This window comes from Lates calcarifer, unplaced genomic scaffold, assembly GCF_001640805.2.
Source record: "Lates calcarifer isolate ASB-BC8 unplaced genomic scaffold, TLL_Latcal_v3 _unitig_950_quiver_259, whole genome shotgun sequence".
NCBI classification, from domain to species: Eukaryota; Metazoa; Chordata; class Actinopteri; family Centropomidae; genus Lates; species Lates calcarifer.
The window spans coordinates 642,045-668,455 of NW_026118117.1; the positions used below are offsets into that span (position 1 = coordinate 642,045).

A 26,411-nucleotide genomic window follows, 5' to 3' on the forward strand; every position below is an offset into this window, starting at 1 on the left:
CCAAATGATTATTCTTATGGCATCATTTTTATGATACTCCATGAATGTGTGGATAACGTTTCGTAAAAAAACAGTGTCATCATTTAAACAAACTAGGATTTAATGGGTTAAAATCCTGAGAATGATAGAATACTTGGTAGTTATGTTCAGGGCTGATGTTGGTTAAAAAAAATCTAACTCACTGAGAGTGAAAAATAATATTGATATATAATATTTTTATTGCAGTTTGCTAAATGGGACATTTCTGTCCTCTAAGAACCTCGGTGTGATTTTTGCTTTTAAATCTGACACTACACAAAAAATTATAATGCATCACAAGCAGTGTTAATCATTGATATATCCCAGACTGTACTAATCCAATAAATAAATAAATAAATCCCCTTGGCATTTAGTATATGAAAAATAATTAATCTTTTTTTCATAAAAAACAACAGTGACATTTTGTAAAGAAATACGCATTTAAAGTGTTAACATCCTACAAATGAATGAATATTTGGTAGTTACCTAACATAATCTTGACATCAATAGATACACTTTATTGCCAAAAGTATTCACTCGCCCATCCAAATAAATGTATTCCAATCACTTCCATGGTCACAGGTGTACAAAATCAAGCACCTAGGCATGCAGACTGCTTCTACAAACATTTGTGAAAGAATGGGTCACTCTCAGGAGCGCAGTGAATTCCAGCATGGTACCATGATAGAATGCCTCCAGCCTACTAAATGCCCAATAAATATTCCACAGTCAACTATTAGTGGTATTATAACAAAGTGGAAGCGATTGGGAATGACAGCAACTCAGCCACGAAGTGGTAGGCCACGTAAAATCACAGAGTGGGGTCAGTGGATGCTGAGGCGCATAGTGCACAGAGGTCGCCAACTTTCTGCAGAGTCAATAACTACAGACCTCCAAACTTCATGGCCTTGAGATTAGCTCAAGAAAAATGTGTAGAGTGCTTCATGGAATAGGTTTCCATGGCCGAGCAGCTGCATCCAAGCCTTACATCACCAAGTGCAATGCAAAGCCTTGGATGCAGTGGTGTAAAGCACACCGCCACTGGACTCTAGAGCAGAGGAGTTCTCTGGAGTGACGAATCATGCTTCTCTGTCTGGCAATCCAATGGATGAGTCTGGGTTTGGCGGTTGCCAGAAGAATGGTATTTGTCTGACTGAAATTTGGTGGAGAGGTAATTATGGTGTGGGGTTGTTTTTCAGGGGTTGGGCTTGGCCCCTTAGTTCCAGTGAAAGGAATTCTTAATGCTTCAGCATACCAAGACATTTTGGACAATTTCATGCTCCCAACTTTGTGGGAACAGTTTGGGGATGGCCCATTCCTGTTTCAACATGACTGTGCACCAGTGCACAAAGCAAGGTCCATAAAGACATGGATGAGTGAGTTTGGTATGGAAGAACTTGACTGGCCTGCACAGAGTCCTGACTTCAATCTGAGAAAACACCTTTGGGATGAATTAGAGCAGAGACTGCAAGCCAGGCCAACATCAGTGTCTGACCTCACAAATGCGCTTCTGGAAGAATGGTCACAACTTCCCATAAACACACTCCTAAACCTTGTGGAAAGCCTTCCCAGAGTTGAAGCTGTTATAGCTGCAAAGGGTGGGCCAACATCATGTTAAACCCTATGGATTAAGAATGGGATGTCACTCAAGCTCATATGCGTGTGAAGGCAGACGAGTGAATACTTTTGGTAATATAGTGTAGCTAGATAGATAGATAAAAACTTTATTGGTTACTTGGGGAGTTTCCCTTTGGCAAATTCAAGAGGTAGCTTTTTGGCAAAGTTGAAATCTGCACTGATCATGGGGGGTTATGACATGCAACAAATGAACAGTCATCAGCACATTTAAATAAAATGTGTGTGCCTGTAGCTCCTTGTATCTAAATCCACACAAACCAGAAAGTCTGTATAAACCACATTTTGTTAAATTGTATTCCTGTGCATTTTCATTATTAAGTGTTTAGCCAGCAGCTACATGACATGATTTATGAGATGGTTTTTGACTGACTGGTTTTGGTCTTTCCATGGGATACACTGACAGTAAGTAAAATGGGGAATAACATCAACCTTGTCTTTAAATGGTCAACCATATATATAATGATTATTATCAGATAGTATAGTAGTGTATTATTGGAGGCAAAGGAAGTGTAAGATGATGGTGGTACAGTTGTGCCACCAGTAAGTTTGGGTGTATTGTAGTCCTCCGACAAGGCTCCTTGTCAACTGCTTCCATCATCTACAGGAATGAAGACTTTGGGAACAGACCCTCAGAACTTTGTATGGAGCCATTTACAGTTATTGTTAAGTCAAGTCAAATTTTATTTATATAGCGCCAATTCACAACAGAAGTTATCTCGAGGCACTGTACATATAGAGCAGGTCTAGACCGTACTCTTTATCTTATAAAATTTACAGAGAAAACCCAACAGATCCCACCATGAGCAAGCACTAGGCGACTGTGGCAAGGAAAAACTTCCTTTTAAGAGGCAGAAACCTCGAGCAGAACCGGACTCAAGGTGGGCGGCCATCTGCCTCGACCGGTTGGGTTTAGACAGAAAGAGAGGGGGGTAGGAGAAAGACAACATTGCAGATACACAGACTAAGTCAAAATGTAAATAGTAGTAGTAGTAGTAGTAATAATAATAATAATAATAATAATAATAATAATAATAATAATAGTAATAATTATTATTACAGCTAAAGGAATAATAATGACAAACAATGGTACATTAATAGCACTATCAATAACACTAGTAAATGTTTAATTATTGTCGCATCATGGGTTGAGCTGGATCATGGGAGCAGCAGGAGACTCTACAGCTCTGGAGGCAGAACCCTGCAGTAAGAGATTGTGTGACTTTGAGTGGTGAAAAGTCTCAGCACTCATTGTGCTCGGTACTCATTGTGCATCTCATGTTTGAGGAGTGCAGTGAGTCAGTTTGCAAAGGTAAGAATTAAACCTACAGAAAGACAATCGTTGACTCTGTGCTTTATTCAACAGAAGATAACAATAACACACTTCGACATGGAATTACCCACTGGATTACACTGTAGCAGCTGTTTATGGAGGCCAGGTATACAATCCTTCCTCAACACTGCACTGATTCCATAGACTTTTGTTACTATTAATCATTTACACCCAAAACTGTGGGAAAACAAGGTACGTTCAAAAATACCAGAGTTATTCTTTAATTTTATCAGAGCCCCCCTTCACTCTTAGAGGGTGTGTGTTTCATAGATTTTGCTGGAATATTCCTTAAATGTAGGCACTGTAACTACTAGAGGCGAATCTCACATGCTCAGCAAATGAATGTGGCCTGTATAAGATTTCTGGATCCTGCTGAAGGTGTGTGTCCAAAGTGTCTGAGGTGTGTGTGGGAGGTGTTTTGAGAGCATGGCACTTTGCAATGCTTGATGAGCATATTTGTGTCTGCCAAATGAGAGGTAATGGATCCAAGGGAGGCTATCAGAACTAACCAGACCCAGAGCAGCAGGCAATAATCACGTACTATCATCAGCAGCGGAAGGAGAGGAAACAGCCAGGGAGATTGACGCAGCCCTGGATAAGCTCTCTCTCTCTCTGTGTGTGTGTGTGTGTGTGTGTGTGTGTAGGGATATACATATATATATATATATATAGCTGAAAAAAATGTTTATTCAACATGAATCAGAAGTGTAAATACACTATATGTATTGACAATATACAGTGCAAGTCTGAACTGAATGCTGACAGACAAATACAGAGAAAACAATAGAGACCAAAGCATGGATTCAAGGATTCAAGGATTCAAGGAGCTTTATTGTCATTTCAACACATGTGAACATGAGGTGAAACGAAATGGGTTACTCTGGTCCCGGTGCAAGCCAATTTCAGAAAGTAAAGTATAGAAATACAATAAGAATACTTTAGAATAAAATAGAATATATAGATATAAGCTAAAGTAATATAAATATAGAAAATAGAAATAGAAGAATAGAAATATAGAAAAATTCACAGTAATAAAACATGCTAAGATGGAGATACAATTTCCATCTTGTTCTATTTCCTAGGGTCAATGCAATAAATTCAATTCTTGAGCACGCATGTGCAAAGAAAGTATAATCAATTTAATGAACTACAGACGTGACTGTGAGGTGAAATGCTGTGTGACGCTGTGACGCTTCCTGTATCGTACGGCGGGATTTTGTGAGATCAACACTTACTCGCTGCTCTGTTGGCTCTCTTCACTTTCTGTCACACATTATCTGCTGCTGCTTTGTACTACTATATCTTATTTTCTGTTATTTCTACCTGTTTATTGATATTTTCTTTGACTCTAACCTGTTCGTTGTTAGTTAATTTAGCTTAGCTTTGCCGTTTCTAGCCTCATTAGCCTATCTTAATTTGCACCCTCACCTTCTCATTCCTACAGCTAATCTATCTTAAACTAACTACTACTATGGCTTGTGTTAGTTGTTCTGTTCTTGAAGACAGGGTGTCTCTGCTAGAGAGACGTGTCTGTCAACTAGAGCAGCTCCTTTCTCCTAGCATTACCTTAGATATGACGGGCACCCCAGATAGCTTTAGCCACAGGTTCGACAGCAAGCCTGTTAGGACTAGCTTAGCTTCGTCGGCAGTGTGTGCGGAGTTCGTCCGTCAGTCGCCTCTCCCGACTGCAAACCGGTTTTCGACTCTTGCTAGCCCTGTTGGTAGTCCTGTTCGCCTGCGTGTCTCCCCAGCTCCTGCTGACAGGGCTAATAAACGCACTCTAGTCATAGGGGACTCCATCACTCGCAATGTCAGATTAGCTTCACCAGCCTATGTTTACTGCCTACCTGGGGCCAGAGCTTCCAACATAGAGGATAATCTTAGGGTGCTGGCATCACACAGGGAGAAACGGGGGCTCAGGCACATTCCACACCTAGCTATAGCAACATTGTCATTCATGTCGGCACCAATAACATTAGAATGAAGCAGTCTGAGGTCACCAAAGCTAGTTTAGCTAGGACATTTGAGTTTGCCAGAAAGATGTGTCAGCATCGATTAGTTGTCTCTGGTCCTTTACCCATGAGGGGTAATGATGAGGTGTACAGTAGATTAACGTCTCTGAACCGCTGGCTGGCTCATCACTGTAGTGAGCAGGGATATAGTTTTGTGGATAACTGGCCTTCTTTCTGGGGCTGCCCTGACCTGCTGATGACAGATGGCCTGCATCCTACTGGAGCAGGTGCTGCTATTTTATCTAAGAATATAGACAGGTGTTTGCGTTGGGTTTGACAGTAGGGCACTAGTACTGTCTCCATTCCCCGCCGTACTATTCACAAGTTTCCTAAGTTTCTTAATCACCATTTACAAATCCCCACTCCTGCCACTGGTGACAGTGCTATGTCCCATAAAGTACTGAACAAAAGGCCACAAAAACCTCCTAATAGAAACACTAGATACCTTATTCCTATCACTACTTCATCTATAAGTACCTCACCACGCCAGCCTGCTACTGGCAGCTCCAGGCTCAATATGGTCCTCAAATTTGGCTTTGTAAATATTAGACCACTTTCTACTAAGGCATTATTGATAAATGACTTGATTCTTGAACATAATCTGGATATGATTGGTCTATGTGAAACATGGCTTAAACCAGATATGTTCCTGCCATTAAATGAAGCTTCCCCACCTGAGTATACCAATGGGCTACGAAAAAAGGTGGGGGTGTCGCTTTAATTTATAAGTCTTTCTTTAGTCTAACCTCAGCTCTAAATGTCAGTTCTCTTTTGGGGCTATAGTATTGAAACCTTTACCAGTAGCTTCAGATCTCCATCACCAGGGAAATAGATTGCAACCACTCCACCTTGTGGTACTTTACAGACCATCTGGCTCCTACTCACAGTTTTTAGATGAATTTGGAAATTTTTTTATCATGTGTTAGATCGCCAGTTATACTCTGGTACGGGAGGTCTGGACCAGCTCTCCGTCTAAAGGGTCAGAACTCACAGCTGTAGTGTCTTTACCCAACCTACAGTTTCTGCGGCTTTATAAGCTGGTGTCGAGGAGATTCGCCTAGCTACTAACTGTCTACTTCCAGATGCCTACCCTACTACCACTAATGTCACACCCAACCGAGTAGCCCTGTGGGTCGGATATGATCACCAGTCACACCTGTTCACGACAGCTCTCCTCTTAAAGATCTTTGCACTTGGTATGGTGCTAGGAAATTGTTTAGTGGCCCTGTAAGCCCCAAGGGTCTGTTAATCTGTGAGGCTGAAATAACCTTTAAGAACCTTATGTTGCATTACACACTCTGACCTAGTGTTTTACCTTTCAGAGAAGAACAGAACAACTGTCCACGACTTATCCTTAGATACAGTTTACGAGTTTTATTGAATATAATTCTGGCAAGGGCAAAGCATACAGCATAATCATATAAAAAGTAAAAATAATATAATTAATCTCCCAATTAGTATAGTTCTGGAATAAGTAACTCACTGGTTCCTATAATGAATGCTGAAGCTGGTCACTAAGATGGGTGCATATTTTGATGAGAGAGCTGGAGGGGTTGGCAGCTTGGCCTTAGCTGACCTTTCCTCTTTTCAGGCCGGTTCTGAGAGGGGTGAGTCCCCTGACTCCGTACAAAGTCCCGGAGGACCTCGCCCAATTCACAGTTCCTTTTTCTGGGCCTGGCAAACTTGTTAAATTGTCAGAGAACAATTCCTTCACTGCAGTGGGGAAATTAATAATCCTTTGTGAAACTCCTCTTGCCTTGAGTCTTCTTGACAGCAAATAATCTCCCAGATTCCTTCATTCTAATTGAAGAAAAGTTAGCTGATTCCAGCCCTCTTGACGACGGGCGAGGAGGGGTCTTCCTTAGGTGATGATCCACCGATGGTCAACGAGGAGTCCGAATAATTTGTCTGGTACTTCACCTTTTATCTGGTCTCGGCCAGCTCTCCAACCCTCCCCCTCTGACTTCCTTTTCCAAACCATTTTTGACAATGCCAGCTCCGGCAGCCCTGTCGCAATCTCCCAAATCCGGTGCTGTCCGTTATGTCGCAATCCTTTCTGGCTTCAAATCTTTACCAATAGTGACCGCACCCATCCTACATACCACTTCCTTCAATCATTCTTATACTTAGCTACCATTAACATAATTAATCATTATATTCAATAATACCTTTAATACAATCATTCTTCATCGTTTACTCTTTGCATTACAATCACTGTTTAAATCACAAATTATGGTTTTCATACCTTCATACCATTCTTCACAATGCTTTACCAACTTCTTTCAAACAACAAGCCATCTGGTGCTTTCCAGTCATGTCACAATCCTGTCATTGCTTAATCACAATTTCATATGATTTTCCATTCATTTCATTCAATACATTGATTACAACACTTCACATTATATTGATTAATATTTTTAAAAGATTAGTCAAAACTGTGTATCTTACTACCATGGGGAGAATCTAGTATTAGATCCTTTCTTTTGGCGTCGGGAGTGGGTAGATCTCAACCTTTCTTGACACCCCCTTCTTGAGATCGTACCTTTCCCGCGTTGGATTTTCTCCTCTAGTCCATAGAGGGGGAAATCATCGTCCTCTGGTGCTGTCAGGGTGAGAATCTCTTCCTCAGGTATTGTCTCAGCTGATTCCTCAGGTTGGGGCTGATCCTCTGGTGTTACTGGAGTGTCCCACTGGTCGATCACTTCCAACTCATCCAGGCAGGTGGTCCTAGGTGTTGGTGCTTCCACCTCTTCTGGCCCTCCTAAGACGGCTTCCAGGGCATCCACTTCTGCGACCACATCTTCCACATCTTCTGTCAGGGGCGGTGGTGGCAATGCCGCACTGGGGCTAATCGGTTCAAGCTTGAGGTCAGTTATCTGCACCTTTCCACCAGATCCGATGTTGTTCAGAGTGCGGGTTGCTCCCAGATTTCTTCCTTCGTTTCCTTTATATCTTCCGCTACCGGGCTCAAATCCCAAAACGGCTCTAAATCCTTTTTCTGTGGCTTGATTGCTGGCAGCCATGGTCCAATGGCAATGAACCTTCCATCGACCAGGTGAGCTGTAGACACTCGTTCCCCATTTGGGTATTCCCACATCTTGGTGTATACTGAGCAAAAAGACTCCATTGCTGTGTTCATCCCTTGCTGTATTGTAGTCGATGCAGAATTCTTGAGTGCCTTGGTTTGCGCTTCTATCTCCAGGGAATATGCCACGGGCACCGATGGTAGCTGAGGGACATTTGTGTGACTGAAGATCCCTTGTGCCATTTGGATTGGAAATCCGTCAATGTAGCACTTTGTGCACCAACAGATTTTAGCAACCTCCCAAAGGTAGCCAGCTATTTCTGATTTTGTTCCACACTTGATACAGCCATCCCCCTCCTATGGATGCAATAACACAGTTAAATACAACAATGATTATTTGTTAAGCTTTTAGCATTTAGCGAAGACTCAGCTTTGCTGCCAAGCCTTTTTAAATTCTTGTGGAGCACCTTTGAGCCAGTGCAGACAACCATGGGGATTGAATAACTGGTGGTGTAACCCCTGGGCTAATTGCTAGTCTTTCTGCAGGGAATAATGCAGTGTAGGTAATGAACCAGGCCACTAGCACCATTTGGGTTATACTGCCCATCCAGTATAGTACTGCTAAGGCTCCCCAACCCAGGCCCCATAGAATGACACAACCTACTTTGCTCAGCCAACACCCTCTTCCCCCTTTTCTGAAGTCCCATTTTCAGGGCAATGAGATGGGCCAATAAGCCGAGCACCATTAAGGCTTCACGTGCAGCGCTTACTATGGCCAATGGCTCGTAAAACAGTGAGATGGTATTGATGATCATCCATCCACCGACCATTGCTCCTTTGTAGAGGCCTTCAGGGGTGGTACCGAGACGATGGCGCCCCATTATGTAGGTGGAAAACAGGGGCAAGGCCAATTCTCGTTGCTTGTAAAAGAAGTTGAGCACTATAATTCTGACCCATCCGTGCAGTAAGGACAAGGGCCTTAGAAATTGCTCAGCTGACCATTCTCCCGAACAGCTGTAGCATGTTCAGATGACTTGAATCAGCCAAAATTCAAGTGTACTCACTGAGTAGACGTTGGCGTCGCTGTGAGTGGTGTTGCTATTATTCATGGTTTTTGTTTGCTTCCCTTTTTTTTTTCTTCCTGTAAACTGGCTGTCTGCTCGTTGACTTGCGGAACTGCAATGGCTCTGGTGCTCCGGTGCCCTAGCTCTTATAGGCGCATGTGCCCCTCCTTTTTCCGGAGGAGGGATTTCTGGTCTTCCTCTTGCAATGTTCTCCTCCCACAGGGACGTAAGGCAGCCTTGATCCCACCTTTCACAATGACGTACCCAACGATCCCTGCAATGATGATTCCTACAGCCATCAGGAGGTATGGCCACAACTGAGCGAATAAGTCTCCAATCCAACCTTCCACCACAGCGACCCCTTCCCCAATTATGCCAACCGTCTCTTCCACTACTGTAGTGAAGACTCCTGAAATCGTGGCTCCTGCAGTCTCGTACCAAGCACATTTATGCTCTTCTTTTCCTGAGCCACATTTCATCCAGTGTTCTTCTGGTGAATGACAGGTTCCATTGTTGTAGAGGTGGTTAGGGCCCAACCACTCGTACCCTGTGATCTCCTTACCTTCGCAAAGGCTCTTCCTGAAGGGGTGCCCCTCAGCCACCAAAATGTTAGAGCTAGCTACATAGGGGATGACGCTGCCATTTACATTTTTCCTCTGCATCATACCATGCCTCAGGACTGCCTTGGCACAGCCAACCCCGATGGGGAATGTTCTTCTCCTCCTGCAATGATGATTCCTACAGCCATCAGGAGGCAACGCATTCTTTTGCTACTTCTCGGGATCTGTTACGCTTACGGGCCTTTGTTGCTTCGAAATCAGGATCGACTAGCCGTGTTGATGGTCCTGTTGGTTTCAGTAGTGATGGGGTTTCTGGGGAAGGAGTGGTGCTCTTGACGTTACTGGTTACATTTCGAGGTGTTGGCTCCATTTTCAACTGCAGAGTGCTGTTTTTACTTTTGGTTCTGTGGATCTGGGTCCCAAGGTCGTGGCAGGTGAGATTATAATCTCCCCAGAACTGTCCCCACTTGGGGAGTATGGTGAAACACGACTTGTTATGGTACGGTGCCTCAAACTTGACCTAGCTGTTCCAGTATCCCTGCTTCTCAATCCCCTCCAATGGTACGCAACCCCATGTGCAATACCAACTTGGAGTATCTCCCTCTGGATGTATCCAATTACATTGTGCCTTCTTTTCTTCTGGCCTTACTAACTTTAGTATTTGGAACATTAGTCCATCCTTTAGTACCTGTATGTCCTCCAACGACCACTTCCCTTTAGTCAAGTTCAGGGTTGAATTGTCCCCAGTGCTGTTTATCTCCTTCTGCCATAAAGTTTCCTTGAGTCCTGTTTGTGTCCCATGCAACAAACATGTTTTCCGGTTCGACCATCCAACAAGTTTGGTTGAAATGCTTAGTTGTTCCATAATGGACCCTGGCATGGGGTAGGGTCCATGGTTCACTACCATAGTGGTATAAGATGGCTAGGACCGTTGCTAGTCCAGCCATCACTGATATGATTTTAAGTGTCAGACAAAAACAAAATAAGCCTTTCCCGTTCCTTGGTCATTCCTTCGTCATCAACCACTGCTTGTCACCGGTTCTCAAGCCTGATTTGTTCGGGGGTCCATAACCTTCTTTTAGACACTTTCCTCTAATAACTTTTGGCTGCAGCTCCATCCCTTCACCGCCAATTGGGGATTGGTGCACTGCTGCTGGAATATTCCACTAAGAAGTTGTCTCTTCTGTTTTGTTGGGTTTTGCAAGCTCTTTATTACTGGTGGACTTGTCTCCCAGCCACGGCAGGTCCTTCTGGCACGGCCTTTGAGAAGTTTCATATATAATGGTGATGGGAAACGACTGAGTCCTGGGTCCAACCCATGCCACACCCACCTCCAGGTGGTGACGATCAATTCTTCCAGTTGGGGCAAGGGTCCAAAGGCGTACTTGAACTCCTGCTCTTCTTCCAGGACAAGGCCGTCTCTTGCTATTCTATGAACTTTCCCTTCTCCTCGCACCCTGGATAATTCTGAATAAAGTGGTTCATTCTTCTCAGTCACTAATTCCATCATGGTTGCCCAACCATCTCGCCTGAAGTCATTTCTGCGGTGGAACTGGAATCCCCCCTCATCTATTGGAGGAAGAGTTGGTATCAAGATATCCAGCCATTTACAAGCCACCCTTAATGGCAGGTATTGGTTTTCGATGATGTATCTTTCAGGGTCACTGGCTTATTTGTTGAGCTGCCTGTGCATAGGACTGGTAGTCCAAATCACACAGGGTCCGACCCAGATTTCCACATATACTTTCTGCAGAGGATCTGCGTAGTTGGGTCCCCATCTCAGCTTTACCAGCTCTGGTCTAATCATCTTCTGCCTCCTTCCATCCTTCACTCCTACCTCGATTGGTGATCCATTGACTGTGAAGTAAACCGTGTTCAGTATCCATGGGGCTGATCTTGGGCAAAGTCAGCCCAATATGCCGGACATAAGACATTTCTTCTTTCTTGTAATTGCTATCCTGTCATCACGTGTGGCTTCAGTAATTTTTGCCCTGTACTTCGACTGTATTCTTTTGTTGTACAGAAATAACCGCCGGTGCCACATCCCCAAAATGTTGGTTCAAAATCTCTTTTCGGATGGTCTAGCCATATGATCTCTCTAGGTAACTTTAAATAGGGTGTACGATTCATTTTCCCGATGCCGTTTTCCACCTTTAGGTCTGTCTCCATTTCCAATGCTTCTTTTTGTCTGGGGCAATCGCAGTTACTGCCGCTTCAAAGATTATTGCTTGTCTTCTGGTGGTTGTTTACAGGACCACTTCCCACTTACTTGACGACAGAACTTTGCCCAAGGCTTCGGTTCCTTCTTTTCTCTGCTTGTTTCCAGCTCTGGCTTCTCTGGGGTTAGTGGTGCATCATCCAACACCTCTATGTCTGCTCCCACAGAGTACACTCCCTTATATGGAACTATCACCATCTGTACTGTTATTCTTACCTTTACCGATTGGTCAGGTCTGATGGGCGTGGCTGCTCTAGCAACCTTCATCCCTGGTGCCTGTAACACACCCCCACGATGCCATCCTTCCGGGGTCACTATGAAGTCAGCGCTTTTGGACTTAGCTCTGGCTCCGGGTTCTCCCCATGCATCGAGGCTTGTGCTGGTGTAGTGCAGGCTCGTTGTTCTGGCTCCCTCTTGGAACCTCCGGCAGGTCCTCCAGTATCGCCTCTGGGTCTTTAAGGACTTCTCCAATCAGTCTTCCAATCAGGTTGTAAGCTCCCAGGGCCCTTCCCAGCCGTGTTCATGAGCTTCCTCCCGCTCTTGATCTCCCAACTTTTCCATACCCGTACTGTACCCTGGTTTAGTGGGGTCCCGATACACTCTGATAACTTGGGGCAGTTGAGTTGTGCCAAGCAGGGGGTTTGCCAGCTGTCCGCAGGCAGGGTTGTAGGGTCATGATGCCCTAACTGCTTCTTCCAGGAGCATTCAATGTCATGGGGCCATGTCTGGGCAGCCCTCCTCCTCCCCTACCGCTAGATTGGGGTAGATTGGAGGGGCAGTCGGCCCCCTCCATGCCTCTTCTCCTGGATTTCTTACCGGTGCTCTTTGCACCGAGGCTGCTTCTGAGGTTTCCCCACTTCCTGGGGCAGGCTTCGCACTCATAAGGGGATTCACATACCTTCTCACTTGCCATCCTTTGGCTTGTCCTACCTGCAACAGCTGCCCAGTTCGCTGTTGGAGAGCACAACTATTGCAGGGGAACAGACTGGTCCCATCCCATTGACATGAACAACTGGATGGTTCTGGCTTTGTCCCTTTCAGGTCCCATTGGGTGATGAAGACCATTCGGGGTAGCATGGTTATCCGACACAGCCCGTAGATGTGGCCGTCCATTACCTTCACCGGCTTTGTTCTTAACTTCTCTCCACTCTAATACCTCCTTCTCATATGACAGGAGTCCTCTTTTAGCAAAATCCAATTTTCTCAAGGCTCTGCCTGTCCAGAGCCCTGATACTGTTCTCCTCATAACAACTGCCCCATAGACAGTGGCCAGCCTGACATAGGGTGGTAGGTCTGGTGCATTGCTGGCCATCTTGGTTCCTGGTTCTTCTTTCAGCTAGGAATAGGCTTAAGCTGCTCTACTCCCTGGATCCCTTTCTTCTTTAGTAACACCGTGTTACTATCTAAAATCTGTTCAACTATGTCAGTTTGCTCGTATTTAGCTTTTACTGCAGTGTTGGTTGGATGGTCCCTAGCCTTGATCCAGACTTGTTGTCCGACCTGGAGTGGGACTTTAAGGCCCAGAAGTTTCTTCTTATCCTCAGTGCTCCGCCCCACTTCCGTGACGTAAACGGCTGCTGGTTAAGCTCCTCTGAGGGGGAGGGCCTGTTTGTCCAATGTCGGTCGTTCAGGGCCACTCCTATCTCCAGGGCCTTTGTGCTCCACTCCTTAGTGTTGGCGTTTTTACCTATCCAACTTTTTACCAAGCCAATGGTTCGTTCCACCACCCCGTTCACTTGGGGGGTATACGGTGGCGAGTAGACTCTACTCACACCGTTGTTCTGACACCACTGGTCCACTTGTGCATTTCTGAAGTGAGTGCCATTGTCTGTTCTCAGTTCCTTCGGCACTCCCAAGTTGCTGCATGTTTGTTCAAGCATACTCACGACACTGCTGCCATTAGCCTTCCTCACCAGCTTAATGACTACATACCCTGACATAGAGTCCACAAGCACCAGCAGATATTTTTCTCCCTTTTTCCCTGTCACTCCCATAGGGCCTGCCACATCCATGCATATCGACCCCCATGGTACGGTGCTTTTTTATTATGAGCCCCTCGCTGTCCTCTTCTCCCTGCATTGTATTGTCCACATACTTCACAGTCCTTGAGGATTTTACGAATCCAGTTCTCCGGGATCCAGACTTGATGCTTTTCCAATTCCTTTCATGTAGGAAGGGTGCCTGCATGGCCTAGCGCTTCATGTACAGCCTGCACCACTTCTGTCACAAATTCTTCTGGAACCACCCTTCCTTTGGGTGTCTGCTCCCATTTCTCGATCCCAACAAAGATGATTCTCCTTTGTTGCACGAAGCAGTCCACTTCGTCGTTTCCCCGCCAGTGCATTCCTTCCTTAATGTGCGCTCTCTGATGCACGACATCCAGCTCCATGCTTAGCCTTATCTCGGCTATCTTTTTCCACAGATCCTGGTGAGCCACTGTTCTCCCTTTAGCTCCCTCGAACCCGTTTTCTTCCCATATGGCAAAGTCTTCTTTGAGTGCTTGAGCACAGTAGTGACTGTCTGTTATTATTCTGGCCCTCTTAATTTTTCTCTTCTCCATTACTAGGAGCCCTTCCAATACTGCAGTCACTTCTCCTGCCTGGGCACTTGAGTCTTATCTCCCTGTCTGAAGCTTTCTTTTCTTTCCTGTTTCAGAATGTATCCCCAATACGCAACATTATCGCTTCCTTTCCTGGATCCATCTGTATAGAGGACCCACTCATAGGGTTCGTCTTCTGTCTTCTCTGTTTTTGGTATTTTCTTACTCAGAGGTGCTGCTGGACCAATTTCAAGATCTGGATCCAACAGAATGTCTTCCCATCTTTCCCATCACACATTAGTTGCTTTGGTGCTCTCGATGGTCCCTTTCCTGAGGAATCGGTGAACATGGCTTTGTGTGATGACTTTTATTCCCTGGCCCTGGACCAGGGCCCCCCAGTACTTGGCCAGGACCGCCAACTCCTTCTCTTCAGGTGGATACTTCCTTTCCACCAACGATAAGGTGTAGCTTCATAGTGTCACCATTCCTCCTCCTTCGTTACTGACTTTTACCACAGCATCATCCTCCTCACAGCTTACTTCTGCGACCAGCCTCGTTGTTTGGCTCCATGGCTCCAGCCGAACCGCCGCTTTTATCACCTGTTTTAGCTTCTTCAGATTGTCTTGATCTGTTGCTGTCCAAACCCATTTCTCACTGGTTTTCCCCCCTTGGTCACCTTGTTTCTTCTTGAGGCATGCATACAGTGGTTTAGCGTACTTTTGATAATTTGGAACGTGGTCCCTTACATAGTTAAACAATCCCAGCACTTTTTGTAACTCATTCTCTGATGTCGGTAGACTTACTTGTTCCAATTTTCCTCGGTAGTCATCAAAGTCCCAGATCCGTTGCTACTTGGAACCCCAAGTAGTTCACCTGAAACTGTCCAAACTGGCACTTCTTGAGGTTAAGTTTCAGTCCAGCTGCTGTAAGCCTCTCAATAATTTCTTGCAGTCTCCTTAGGTGTTCTTCTTCAGTGTCGTCAGCTATGAATACATCATCTATGTAGATGGTGGCTCCGAGCCCATCCAACACTTCCATTACTGCTGACTGGAAGACATTTGGCGAGTTTTTATAGCCTTGAGGGAGGCGCTGCCACACATAGGATTTTCCTTTGTGTGTAAATGCTGTCTTTCCTTGGGATTGTCTAGCCAACCTCAGAGAAAAGAAACCATTAGCTAAGTCAATGCACAAAAGAGGGCCTTCACATACCTCTTTGGGGTCACTACAGACTTTAGCTCATGCCAGGCTTGTGCTAGGGACTGTCCTTGTTCCACCCTAGTTCGGGCTTTTTCGATGTGCGCATCCTCGTCATCCAGATCCTCAAGCACTAGTCTCTGGTAATGTTCTCGAACTGGTTCCCCTGCTCGAAGGGGCTGGGAGGTCACATGCGCCAGCCTCAACCTGATCGCCTCCTCCTGGTTGGTGCAACTCTCCACTAAGCCCCACACCTCTTTCAGGTACTCAGACGTGCTTTCCTGCTCCCTTTTTGGCCTTATCATGGTCTTGAGCTTCTTGAACTCTTGGAAATTTGCTTTCTCTGTCTTGGCTGACTCCTGTGATGCCTTCCCAAGCTCGTATTCTTCCTCATCTGACTGTATAGGTTCTGGGAGTATTTTAACTTTCTTCTTAAGTTTTGCGGGTTTTGACGCGGGCGCCTCATCATCATTGTCCGAGAAATCCTTGCGCGTCTCCTCGATCACTTCTTTCGCATACTGGTGGGCTGCTTTCGTCATTCTCCGTAACATTACATCATACACTACAGCCACGTAGGCTGTCCTGAAGTTACATGTCAGCTCTTTGCAGTTTGCTAGTATGCTGTATGAAGGGGTCATCAGCAGGTTTGCCCATTCGCCTATTTTGGCGGTCACCTCCAGGGTCTTTTTCTCTTCAAGCCTATCAATCCACCCTTCGGGGATCTCGTATCCCATCTGGCCAACCTCTGGAGTGTAGGCTTGTCTTCCGTCTGTGGTCTCTATTGTGCCATACCTGATGTCTCTTGCCATCTTCTCGGTGGTTTTGTACACACTGACCACTTTTACTGGGTTTTTAGCCCCTTTGTAGCGACCTGTCCTCAAATCCGGGTATGCTGGGTCTGGTGGATTCTGTACCGAGCTTGGGCTGGCCGGGCCTTCACTGTCTGATGCCTGGTCATCCGTTCCTGCATCAGGGGGTCTGCTTTCATCTTCCTGGGTGTCATAGTCGCCTGCACCTGATATCTCTCCTCTTATGCCACGGCCATATAGGCCGAGTCCTGCCATCCCCTGGGTTAGCTGGGATTCTTCGTCTTGCTCTTCGGTGCCGTCGGTCCTGGGAAACTGAGGACTTCCGCCCCGTTTCCTCGGCTCTGGCTCGTAGCGCTGCACTTCCTTCAGCTGACTTGGCCTTGGCCTTGTTCGGCTTAGCAGGTGTCTCTGGCGTGGGAGCAGGCTCCTCCGGCTCAGCTGGGCGCCCTCTCCCTTTCTCCTGGTCTTTCCTTTCTTCTTTCTCACTCCTCATGAGGGCCAATGCCCCCTTCTTGCACTCATTGTCTTGTTCAACTGACGTGACAATTACAATTTCTCTGAGAGGGCTTACTCCCTGAGTCATCTTCAGGTACATCTTTACTGTGGCCAGCCCAGCTTTCTCTGCCTCTTCCCAGGGTAGGTTGCCTGACGTGAGACTGTCCAGGTTCCCTGCGGCATCTACCCCTTTCTCTAGGGCCCTTATCATCTGGTCCCGGTATTGGGGGAGGCTCTCAGTACCCCCATACTCTTCTACTATGACATGCAGTACCCCATAGTAAGGAAGGTCAGCTCCACTCACCAGCCTTACTGGGCCAAGTTTTCCAGCTCCACTCGTCCGCCTGTCTTCCACCTCTTGCTGGTATCCTTGGCCAGCTCGTCTCTTCAGTTCCTTCAGGAACTTCTTGTTTCGGATCTTCATCTTCTTGTTAAGGAACACGATCAGTCCATCTGCATCGATGTCCCATGGAGTTCCTATCTGGTGATAGGCTCTTACCCCAGACTGGTGATTGATCTTCCGGGTCTCTTCAGGCATGGGATGCAACTTTTCCAGCCTAAGGTCCGGTTCTGGCCTTAACCAGTCTATTGGTTGTTCTCTAGGGCTGGACTTAGCCTTTCCCTTCTTGTCTCTCTTGGGACCTTCGGATGCATGCCTCTTCTTTGAAGACCCCTCTCCTGCTCCTCCCCGCTCTTGCTCAGGGGGCCAGCTCACCAGTCGATTTATTGCCGGCGTGAGTTGGTGCGCCAGTGCCGGGGGTAGGGCCATGAGTTGGTAATTAAAGTCTGACATATGGCTTGATGGTACTTCCCCCAAGGAGGGGTCGCCTGGATCTTCTTCGGAATCTGGCTCACTCTGACCTGCTTCTTCTTCGAGCTTCCTGTTCGAGTCTCCTTCTTGGTCAGATTCAGATTCCTCCCCCAGTTCTGCACCTGAATACTCGTGGAGGCTCTGCTGGTCTGCGTCACCTCAGAGCTCCTTCTTGTTCTGTTGCACCCAGGCTCTAAGCCTCCCTAAAGCCTTGTTAAAGTCCTTGTGTCTGGCTGGTGCCTTAACTTCAGAGCCTATCATGTCAGCCTGGATCTCTGCTTCCTGGGCTAACATTTTCACTATTGCATCATATTGGGGGGTAGGACTCACTAGCTCTACCACCCTGCCAGTCTTAGGATTCTGCAGCGTGCTGGTCCACCACTCAATCCAGTCCAGTGTGTCTTTCTTGCCGCTGGCATTGGTGGGGCTTTGTATCACTATTACCCATTGTTTGTTATACGTCAATGCTGAGAAGTGATAACCTTCACTGGAGATAGCTTTGTTTAGCTCCTCCTGCAGGTCGTCAGCTTCCACACTTGGGTTGCTCTGCTGTAGGAAGTTGACCACTTTTTGGTCCCAATTTGGTGTCCCGTTGCCCCATGGTATAATTATGGTCGATATCTTATTAGCCACGGGAGTTTGTGGAGCTTCTCCATTCTCCGCAGCTGCCCTTGGCCGCTGGGTTGGGTCTGTGTCAGCGCTGTTCTTTGCATGCTGGGGTGAAGATTTGTCCCCCATCGATGCTCCGTCCATCTTTGTCGTCTCGAGTCGTCTGCTCCTCGAGGCCTCTCATTACGCTTTGAGTAGGGACGAGTTGCAGACTGCGTTGGCTACTCAGCGGCGTCGCTCGGGTGCGTTCCAATCCCGTCAACTGCTGCTCCTTTTCTTTGTAGTCCCTGTTGAGTCTACACTGGTTTGGCAATGCCACACCTTTTGGCACGTTGCCCTCTGGGTCGTCTCACACGAACAGCGGCTTTACTTCCGCTGGGGTTCTTGTTGGCTCGTCGGCTGTCTCTCCATCGAGCCCCACGTTGGGCGCCACGTGTTAGATCACCAGTTATACCCTGGTACGGGAGGTCTGGACCAGCTCTCCGTCCAAAGGGTCAGAACTCACAGCTGTAGTGTCTTTACCCAACCTACAGTTTCTGCGGCTTTATAAGCTGGTGGCGAGGAGATTCGCCTAGTTACTAACTGTCTACTTCCAGATGCCTACCCTACTACCACTAATGTCACACCCAACCGAGTAGCCCTGTGGGTCGGATATGATCACCAGTCACACCTGTTCACGACAGCTCTCCTCTTAAAGATCTTTGCACTTGGTATGGTGCTAGGAAATTGTTTAGTGGCCCTGTAAGCCCCAAGGGTCTGTTAATCTGTGAGGCTGAAATAACCTTTAAGAACTTTATGTTGCATTACACACTCTGACCTAGTGTTTTACCTTTCAGAGAAGAACAGAACAACTGTCCACGACTTATCCTTAGATACAGTTTACGAGTTTTATTGAATATAATTCTGGCAAGGGCAAAGCATACAGCATAATCATATAAAAAGTAAAAATAATATAATTAATCTCCCAATTAGTATAGTTCTGGAATAAGTAACTCACTGGTTCCTATAATGAATGCTGAAGCTGGTCACTAAGATGGGTGCATATTTTGATGAGAGAGCTGGAGGGGTTGGCAGCTTGGCCTTAGCTGACCTTTCCTCTTTTCAGGCCGGTTCTGAGAGGGGTGAGTCCCCTGACTCCGTACAAAGTCCCGGAGGACCTCGCCCAATTCACAGTTCCTTTTTCTGGGCCTGGCAAACTTGTTAAATTGTCAGAGAACAATTCCTTTACTGCAGTGGGGAAATTAATAATCGTTTGTGAAACTCCTCTTGCCTTGAGTCTTCTTGACAGCGAATAATCTCCCAGATTCCTTCATTCTAATTGAAGAAAAGTTTGCTGATTCCAGCCCTCTTGATGACGGCCAAGGAGGGGTCTTCCTTAGGTGATGATCCACCGAGGGTCAACGAAGAGTCCGAATAATTTATCTGGTACCTCACCTTTTATCTGGTCTCGGCCAGCTCTCCAACCCCCCCGACTTCCTTTACCAAACCGTTTTTGACAATGCCAGCTCCGGCAGCCCTGTCGCAATTTCCCAAATCCGGTGCTGTCCATTATGTCGCAATCCTTTCTGGCTTCAAATCTTTACCAATAGTGACCGCACCCATCCTACATACCACTTCCTTCAATCATTCTTATACTTAGCTACCATTAACATAATTAATCATTATATTCAATAATACCTTTAATACAATCATTCTTCATCGTTTACTCTTTGCATTACAATCACTGTTTAAATCACAAATTATGGTTTTCATACCCTCATACCATTCTTCACAATGCTTTACCAACTTCTCTTTTTGCTAAGACCAGACAGGCCATCTGGTGCTTTCCAGTCATGTCACAATCCAGTCATTGCTTATTCACAATTTCATATGATTTTCCATTCATTTCATTCAATACATTGATTACAACGTTTCACATTATATTGATTAATATTTTTAAAAGATTAGTCAAAACTGTGTATCTTACTACCATGGGGAGAATTTAGTATTAGATCCTTTCTTTTGGTGTCAGGAGTGGTTAGATCTCAACCTTTCTTGACACGTCTCACATAGTGATGACATTCTAATTATGGGTGACTTTAACATTCACCTAAATAAAGCCTCTGACCCTCTAAATAAAGCATTTCTGGCCCTTATTGATACTTTTGGGTTCACACAGTCTGTACGTGAACTTACTCACTGTGGTGGTAACACTCTAAACCTGATTCTTTCCCGTGGGATAGAGGTGTCTAATTTGACTGTCTCTCCTGTCACATTTGTTATCTCTGACCATTTTCTTATCATATTTGATGCAACTTTAGCCTGTCCCCCTAAAATTATTTCAAATGTATCTTCCACCAGACACATAGGTCCCACAACTTTAACTGTTCTTGGTGAGCAACTACCAGAGGTCCTGGCCCCTTTTACTGCAGCGACAGGTTCTATTGAAAACTGTACCAGGGATTTAAATACAGCCTTGTCTAGTCTCCTTGATTCAGTTGCACCTCTCACCACTAAAGTTAGACAGTCAAAGAGGTCCACGCCCCAGTTCACAGATGACACACGTGCTCTGAAGCAGGCCTGCTAGAAATTAGAGCGCAAATGGCGTAAATCAAAATCAGAAGCTCTGTATCTCCAGTGGCACCAGGGTGTTCTGGAATATAAGTGTGCACTGTCTACTGCCAGAGCTGCATATTTTTCAAATTTAATCAATAGCAATAAACATAATCCTAGATTTCTTTTTGACACTGTAGCTAAACTCACTGAAAAGCAGCAAGCTCCTAGCTGCTTGCCCTTTACTGCTCGTGAGTTTCAGAATTTTTTCTGCAGTAAAATTGATGAGATTAGATTAAAAATCAGTTCATTTTCTTCAGCACCTGCTGCATAACTAGAAAAAGTGGTGTCTCAGCAGCTTTCAGCCCACTTAGCTGATAATAATCTTTTCAAACCTTATCAGTCTGCCTTTAGGACCTTTCACTCTACTGAAACAGCACTTGCTAAAGTAGTAAATGATCTCCTACTCTCTCTGGATTCAGATTCCACCTCTCTGCTCCTCTTACTTGATCTTAGTGCAGCCTTTGATACCATAGACCACTGTATACTCATGGACTGACTGGAAAATAGATTTGGAATCTCTGGCCTGGCCCTCAGATGGTTAAAATCTTATTTATCAGGCAGAACTCAGTGTGTCTCTTGACAACTGTATGATCTCTCAAAGTTCAACAGCCAAAAATCTTGGCGTCACATTTGATCCTGCTCTTTCTTTTGATCAGCACATTAAAGACATTACAAAGACTGCTTCTTTTCACTTACGCAATATAGCTAGGATTCGGTCTTTTCTTTCCATAGCAGATGCTGAAATTCTAGTTCACGCCTTTGTTTCCTCTAGACTGGATTATTATAATGCTTTGCTTTCGGGGCTACCACATGCTAGCACTAAAAGTCTACAGATGGTTCAGAATGCTGCAGCTAGATTGCTTACCAAGTTGAGAAGATTTGTCCACATTACTCCAGTTCTAGCTTCCCTTCATTGGCTCCCTATTCATGTTAGGTCAGATTTTAAAGTTCTCTCAATGACTTATAAAATTTTAAATGGGTTAGCCCCCACATACTTGTCTGAACTCCTTAACCCTTATATACCTTCCCGTGCTCTGCGTTCTCAGAGTGCAGGGCTGCTATCTGTCCCCAGAGTTAAAAAGAAGTCAGCAGGCTGCAGGGCCTTCTCCTATCGAGCTCCCTTCCTCTGGAACAACCTTCCTAATGATATTAGACAGGCTGACTCAGTTGAGGCCTTCAAATCCAAGCTAAAAACTCATCTTTATGCCTTAACCTTCGGCTAGCATATTATTCTGATTCCTATTTCAGGTTACCATTTTTCCTTTCCGGGTTAGATCAGTCTCAATGCATCAGTTAAGCTTAGTAGTTATTACATGCTGTCCATGATGTCCTGCCGACGAGATTACTATTAACCGTCTTAATATTGCTGCATCTATCTAACTGTGTGTTTCTTCCCTCAAGCACATCAGTGCCCAGGCTGTGCTTCTCTCTCTGTCTCTCTCTCTTCTACTGTCTCTTACTGCAGGGTTCTGCCTCTGGAGCTGTAGAGGCTCCTGCTGCTCCCATGGTCCGGCTCAACTGATGCGACAATAATTTAACATTTATTAGTGTTAGTGATAGGGTTGAGGCAGATGGCCGCCCACCCTGAGTCCGGTTCTGCTCGAGGTTTCTGCCTCTTAAAAGGAAGTTTTTCCTTGCCACAGTCGCCTAGTGCTTGCTCATGGTGGGATCTGTTGGGTTTTCTCTGTAAATTTTATAAGATAAAGAGTACGGTCTAGACCTGCTCTATATGTACAGTGCCTCGAGATAACTTCTGTTGTGAATTGGCACTATATAAATAAAATTTGACTTGACTTGACTTGAACTATGAAACGCTGCAAATAAGACAATTTTAAGTTTTTGAGGATGTTCTTAAATCAGAGCAGTCCATACATTTTTTCCCTATGGTACAACCAGGAGCAGCTGGACGTGGGCAGTGGTAGTGTCACCACCTTTGGAAGAGCAGATCAGTGGTTCCAACCCTGGTCAGCGTAAGCCTCCAATATAACCAAAGCCATACTGGATTGATTATTGCCCAGATTAACAAGGTCATCCTCAGATGTTGGGGGACCAGGACATGCTGATGGCTAGTAGGCTACTGGAACAAGACATACATTGAGAAGAACTGAGAGTACTGAACTAATGGAATGTTACTGTAATAGCAGGCCCAAGGAGAGGGGTTACATGCAAAATAAGTGGAAACTATGGATGAGCAGCAGATCAACATCCACACTGACCAAGCTGGAAGCCAGTGTTCTAATATCAATAGAATGAAGCTACTATCAAAGCTGGAGATTGAGATGCTCTAACACAGTGGGGACAGGAGATACTGAGCTGACCCCAGTAAAGGAGAGCAGTGCTAAGGGACTAGATGATACCCCACCACCAGTATGATAGCTGGATCCACTGAACTGTGGATGAAAATATCTATCTGTGTAGATAGATAGATAGATAGATAGATAGATAACCTTAATTACCAACAATAGTTTACATTTATTTGGAGGAAGCACGTTGTGTGTGTGTCTGAATATAAATGTGTGTGTGTACTCACGTGGGTTCCTCTGTAGCAGTATGGTGTTCCTCCAGTTCAAGGGCTTGTTTTAACCAAGGCACCTTGGCCTCCACTGGCAGGGATTCTGACAGAGAGGGGAAGAGACAGAAAATTAGTTACACCCCAGTCAACCCAGCAGTCAATATTCAGTATTCAGTATTGCCAGTTCAGGCCCAGATCAGGGCCTCAAGACATCAAGTACCTCAGAGTAGGAAATTGGTCCTAACTGGATGAGAATTGCATATTGTGCCTTAATGATTTAGAACTGTCTTGTTTGGAGCTCTCAGCAGGCGGTGAATGACATAGATGGACATAGACCTACTGTACATGATACAGAACATCTGCTACAAAATTACAAGAAGATACTGATTTGCACTTTGTGCCAGTGATTTTATGTATGATGTAACTGCTCCATCTATTCTGGAGAAGCATTTACTGCCAGTCATCTGAGAACATATGGATGCCTGGGGCCTCATTTATAAATGTTGCATACCCACAAAAGAAGGTGTGCATATTAAGAATTAGTTTGCAAAAATTGATAAAAACCATTATTATTATTATTATCACATGATCTTTGCACAGAGCTGTTATTTACAGGGAATCAGGGTAATTCCCACACCTGTAGCTTATCAGATGCTATCGAATCAGTGGGTATAAAAAGCATGTAAGCACAATGTACAATTACACATAATGGCTGATTTAGCACTGTGCTGTACTGGGCTCAGCATTACACAGGAGCAGCTGCAGAAACCATGCTGTGCAAGTCCCACTTCAAGTCCTGACATTTTTTGCCAACTGGCACTTTTCAGAGGGAACTGGCTGGAACAGGTTGGGGATATCTCAGCCAACGTTAAGCCATGTTATCCCAGATGTATTAGGGAGTATAATTGGTTTAATTGGTTTGTTGCATCTGTTTGTAAAGTTTCCTCGCATGGTGGGTGAACAGGCAAATAAAAAAGCATAATTTGCAGCAGTGTCCAGTTTCCCAAATGTAAGTGGTGCTTTTGACTGCACTCATGTTGCTATAAGGGCAGCAGGTGAAAATTAATTCGCTTTCACAAATCATAAGCATTTAATCATATGTGATGTGGACGTGTTTTTGACCAATGTAGCACTACACAGTGGCCTGGGTCAACCTATGTCCCATTCATATTGTTGTTTCCGGCGCCAGAATAATTTCTGGCACTGACGCAAGTGGCAGCCATTTTAGCAGCTTGGTGTGTGCCTTGCTCTTGTTTCGTTGTTTTCTCAATTATTTGCTCTTTCTCTAATCTGCTTGATTGATGTTCACACAAAGACTCGTTTATTCGAGGGAATTACTTTTTGCTCCGAAAACATGGTCCCGCGCTGGGACCTGACGAGGTGAGGAGGCTGTATCATGGCTGCAGAGCTGGCACGAAGCTAAAGGCTAAGCGTCTAGCAAAGAAGTGGCGATTTAAGCCTACAGTACCTTCTGTGATTATGGGAAATGTGAACTCACTACCAAATATGATCGATGAATTGGCTACGTTGGTGAAAAACATGAAAAGTCTGTTGTGCTTCTCTGAAACATGGCTCCTGTCTAGCATCCCAGATGCTAACGTGGAGCTACCCGATTTCAGTACAGTCAGAGCAAACAGAGACACGAAAGCCTGCAGGAAGCGGAAAGGAGAAGGACTCGCTTTATACACACACAAGATGGTGTAACCCTGGGCATGTGAACATCAAAATCTCCAGCTGCTGCAGGGACATCGAACTCTTGGCTGTAAGTCTGCATCCCTACTACCTGCCCAGAGAGTTTGGACATGCTGTTGTTGTCATTGTTTACATTCCTCCACAAGCCGACGCGGAGGTAACGAGTGACGTCATCCACTCCACTGTTGCTAAACTACAAACACTGCACCTGGAGGCACTTGTGTTAATCTCTGGGGACTACAATCATCTGACACTGGACAAGACACTACCTGCTTTCTACCAGTATGTAGACTGTAACACCAGGGGAAATAGGACCACTGACCTACTGTATGCTAACGTAACAGACGCATACAGCGCCACCCCACTGCCTGCATTGGGGAAAGCAGACCACAACCTCATTCTGCTCCAGCCTCACTACAAATCTAGAGTGTGAAAGCTACCCACAACCCGAGAGAGACAGTTTTGGAACCACAGACTGGGATGCACTGCAGGGGTCACACAGTGAAAACATCGAGGAGGTTGTTGATTGCATTACTGACTACATCATCTTCTGTATGGACGTTGTTGTTCCGGTTAAAACTGTACACTGCTATGCAAACAACAAGCAGAAGAAGGCCCTTAAAGATGGTGATCAGCAGGAGCTCAAGCACATGCAGAGGGAATCCAGAGTCCAGCTCAGAGCAATGAAACAGCAATACAGAAGGAAACTGGAGCAGAAGTTGCAGAAAAACAAAGAAGGAGGTGTGGGATGGGCTCAAGATCATCACTGGCTACAGCTCAAAGAGGGGTGCCACCATTGAGGGAGATGTTGGGAGAGCGAACCAGTTGAACAACTTCTTCAACAGGTTAGACCACCCCAACTGCATGCATGGCGCTGCACGAGTGGCAGCCTATTGCGGCACCTCTTGCGTACTGTACTGTTATCATGGGGAATGTAAGATCTCTCCCAAACAAGATGGACGAGCTGACGGCGCTGATTATGCCTCTCTGTCCTCCACTCTGCCCACTTTCACCCAGTATGTGACATGCCACACTAGAGACAATACAACCCTGGACCTGTTTTATGCCAACACCAAGGAGGCATATAACTCATCACCCCTCCCTCCTCTGGGAAAATCTGACCACAATCTGGTTAATCTCCTACCCTTGTACACAGGCAGGGGAGGACATCGACAGCCTAACAGACTGCATAATGGACTATATCAACTTCTGTGTGGAGAACACTCTACCCACCAGGACTGTACAGTGTTTCTCAAACAACAAACCCAGGATTAACCCTGACATAAAGGC

General features: G+C 45.5%; 1 protein-coding gene across 4 annotated transcripts in view; it reads right to left on the reverse strand.

The window, feature by feature from the left end:
- Nucleotides 1-26,411, reverse strand: part of LOC108880498 (ADAMTS-like protein 3) — a 247,289-nt gene that overhangs the window by 38,434 nt on the left and 182,444 nt on the right. For 3 of the 4 annotated variants that reach the window (XM_018672035.1, XM_018672037.2, XM_018672045.1), the window contains exon 15: nt 23,448-23,532. In XM_018672035.1, the coding sequence (XP_018527551.1) occupies nt 23,448-23,532 (85 nt within the window). Of the gene's footprint in view, nt 1-23,443; nt 23,533-26,411 lie in introns of those variants that run through there. The other variant, XM_018672047.1, reaches the window with a different exon arrangement.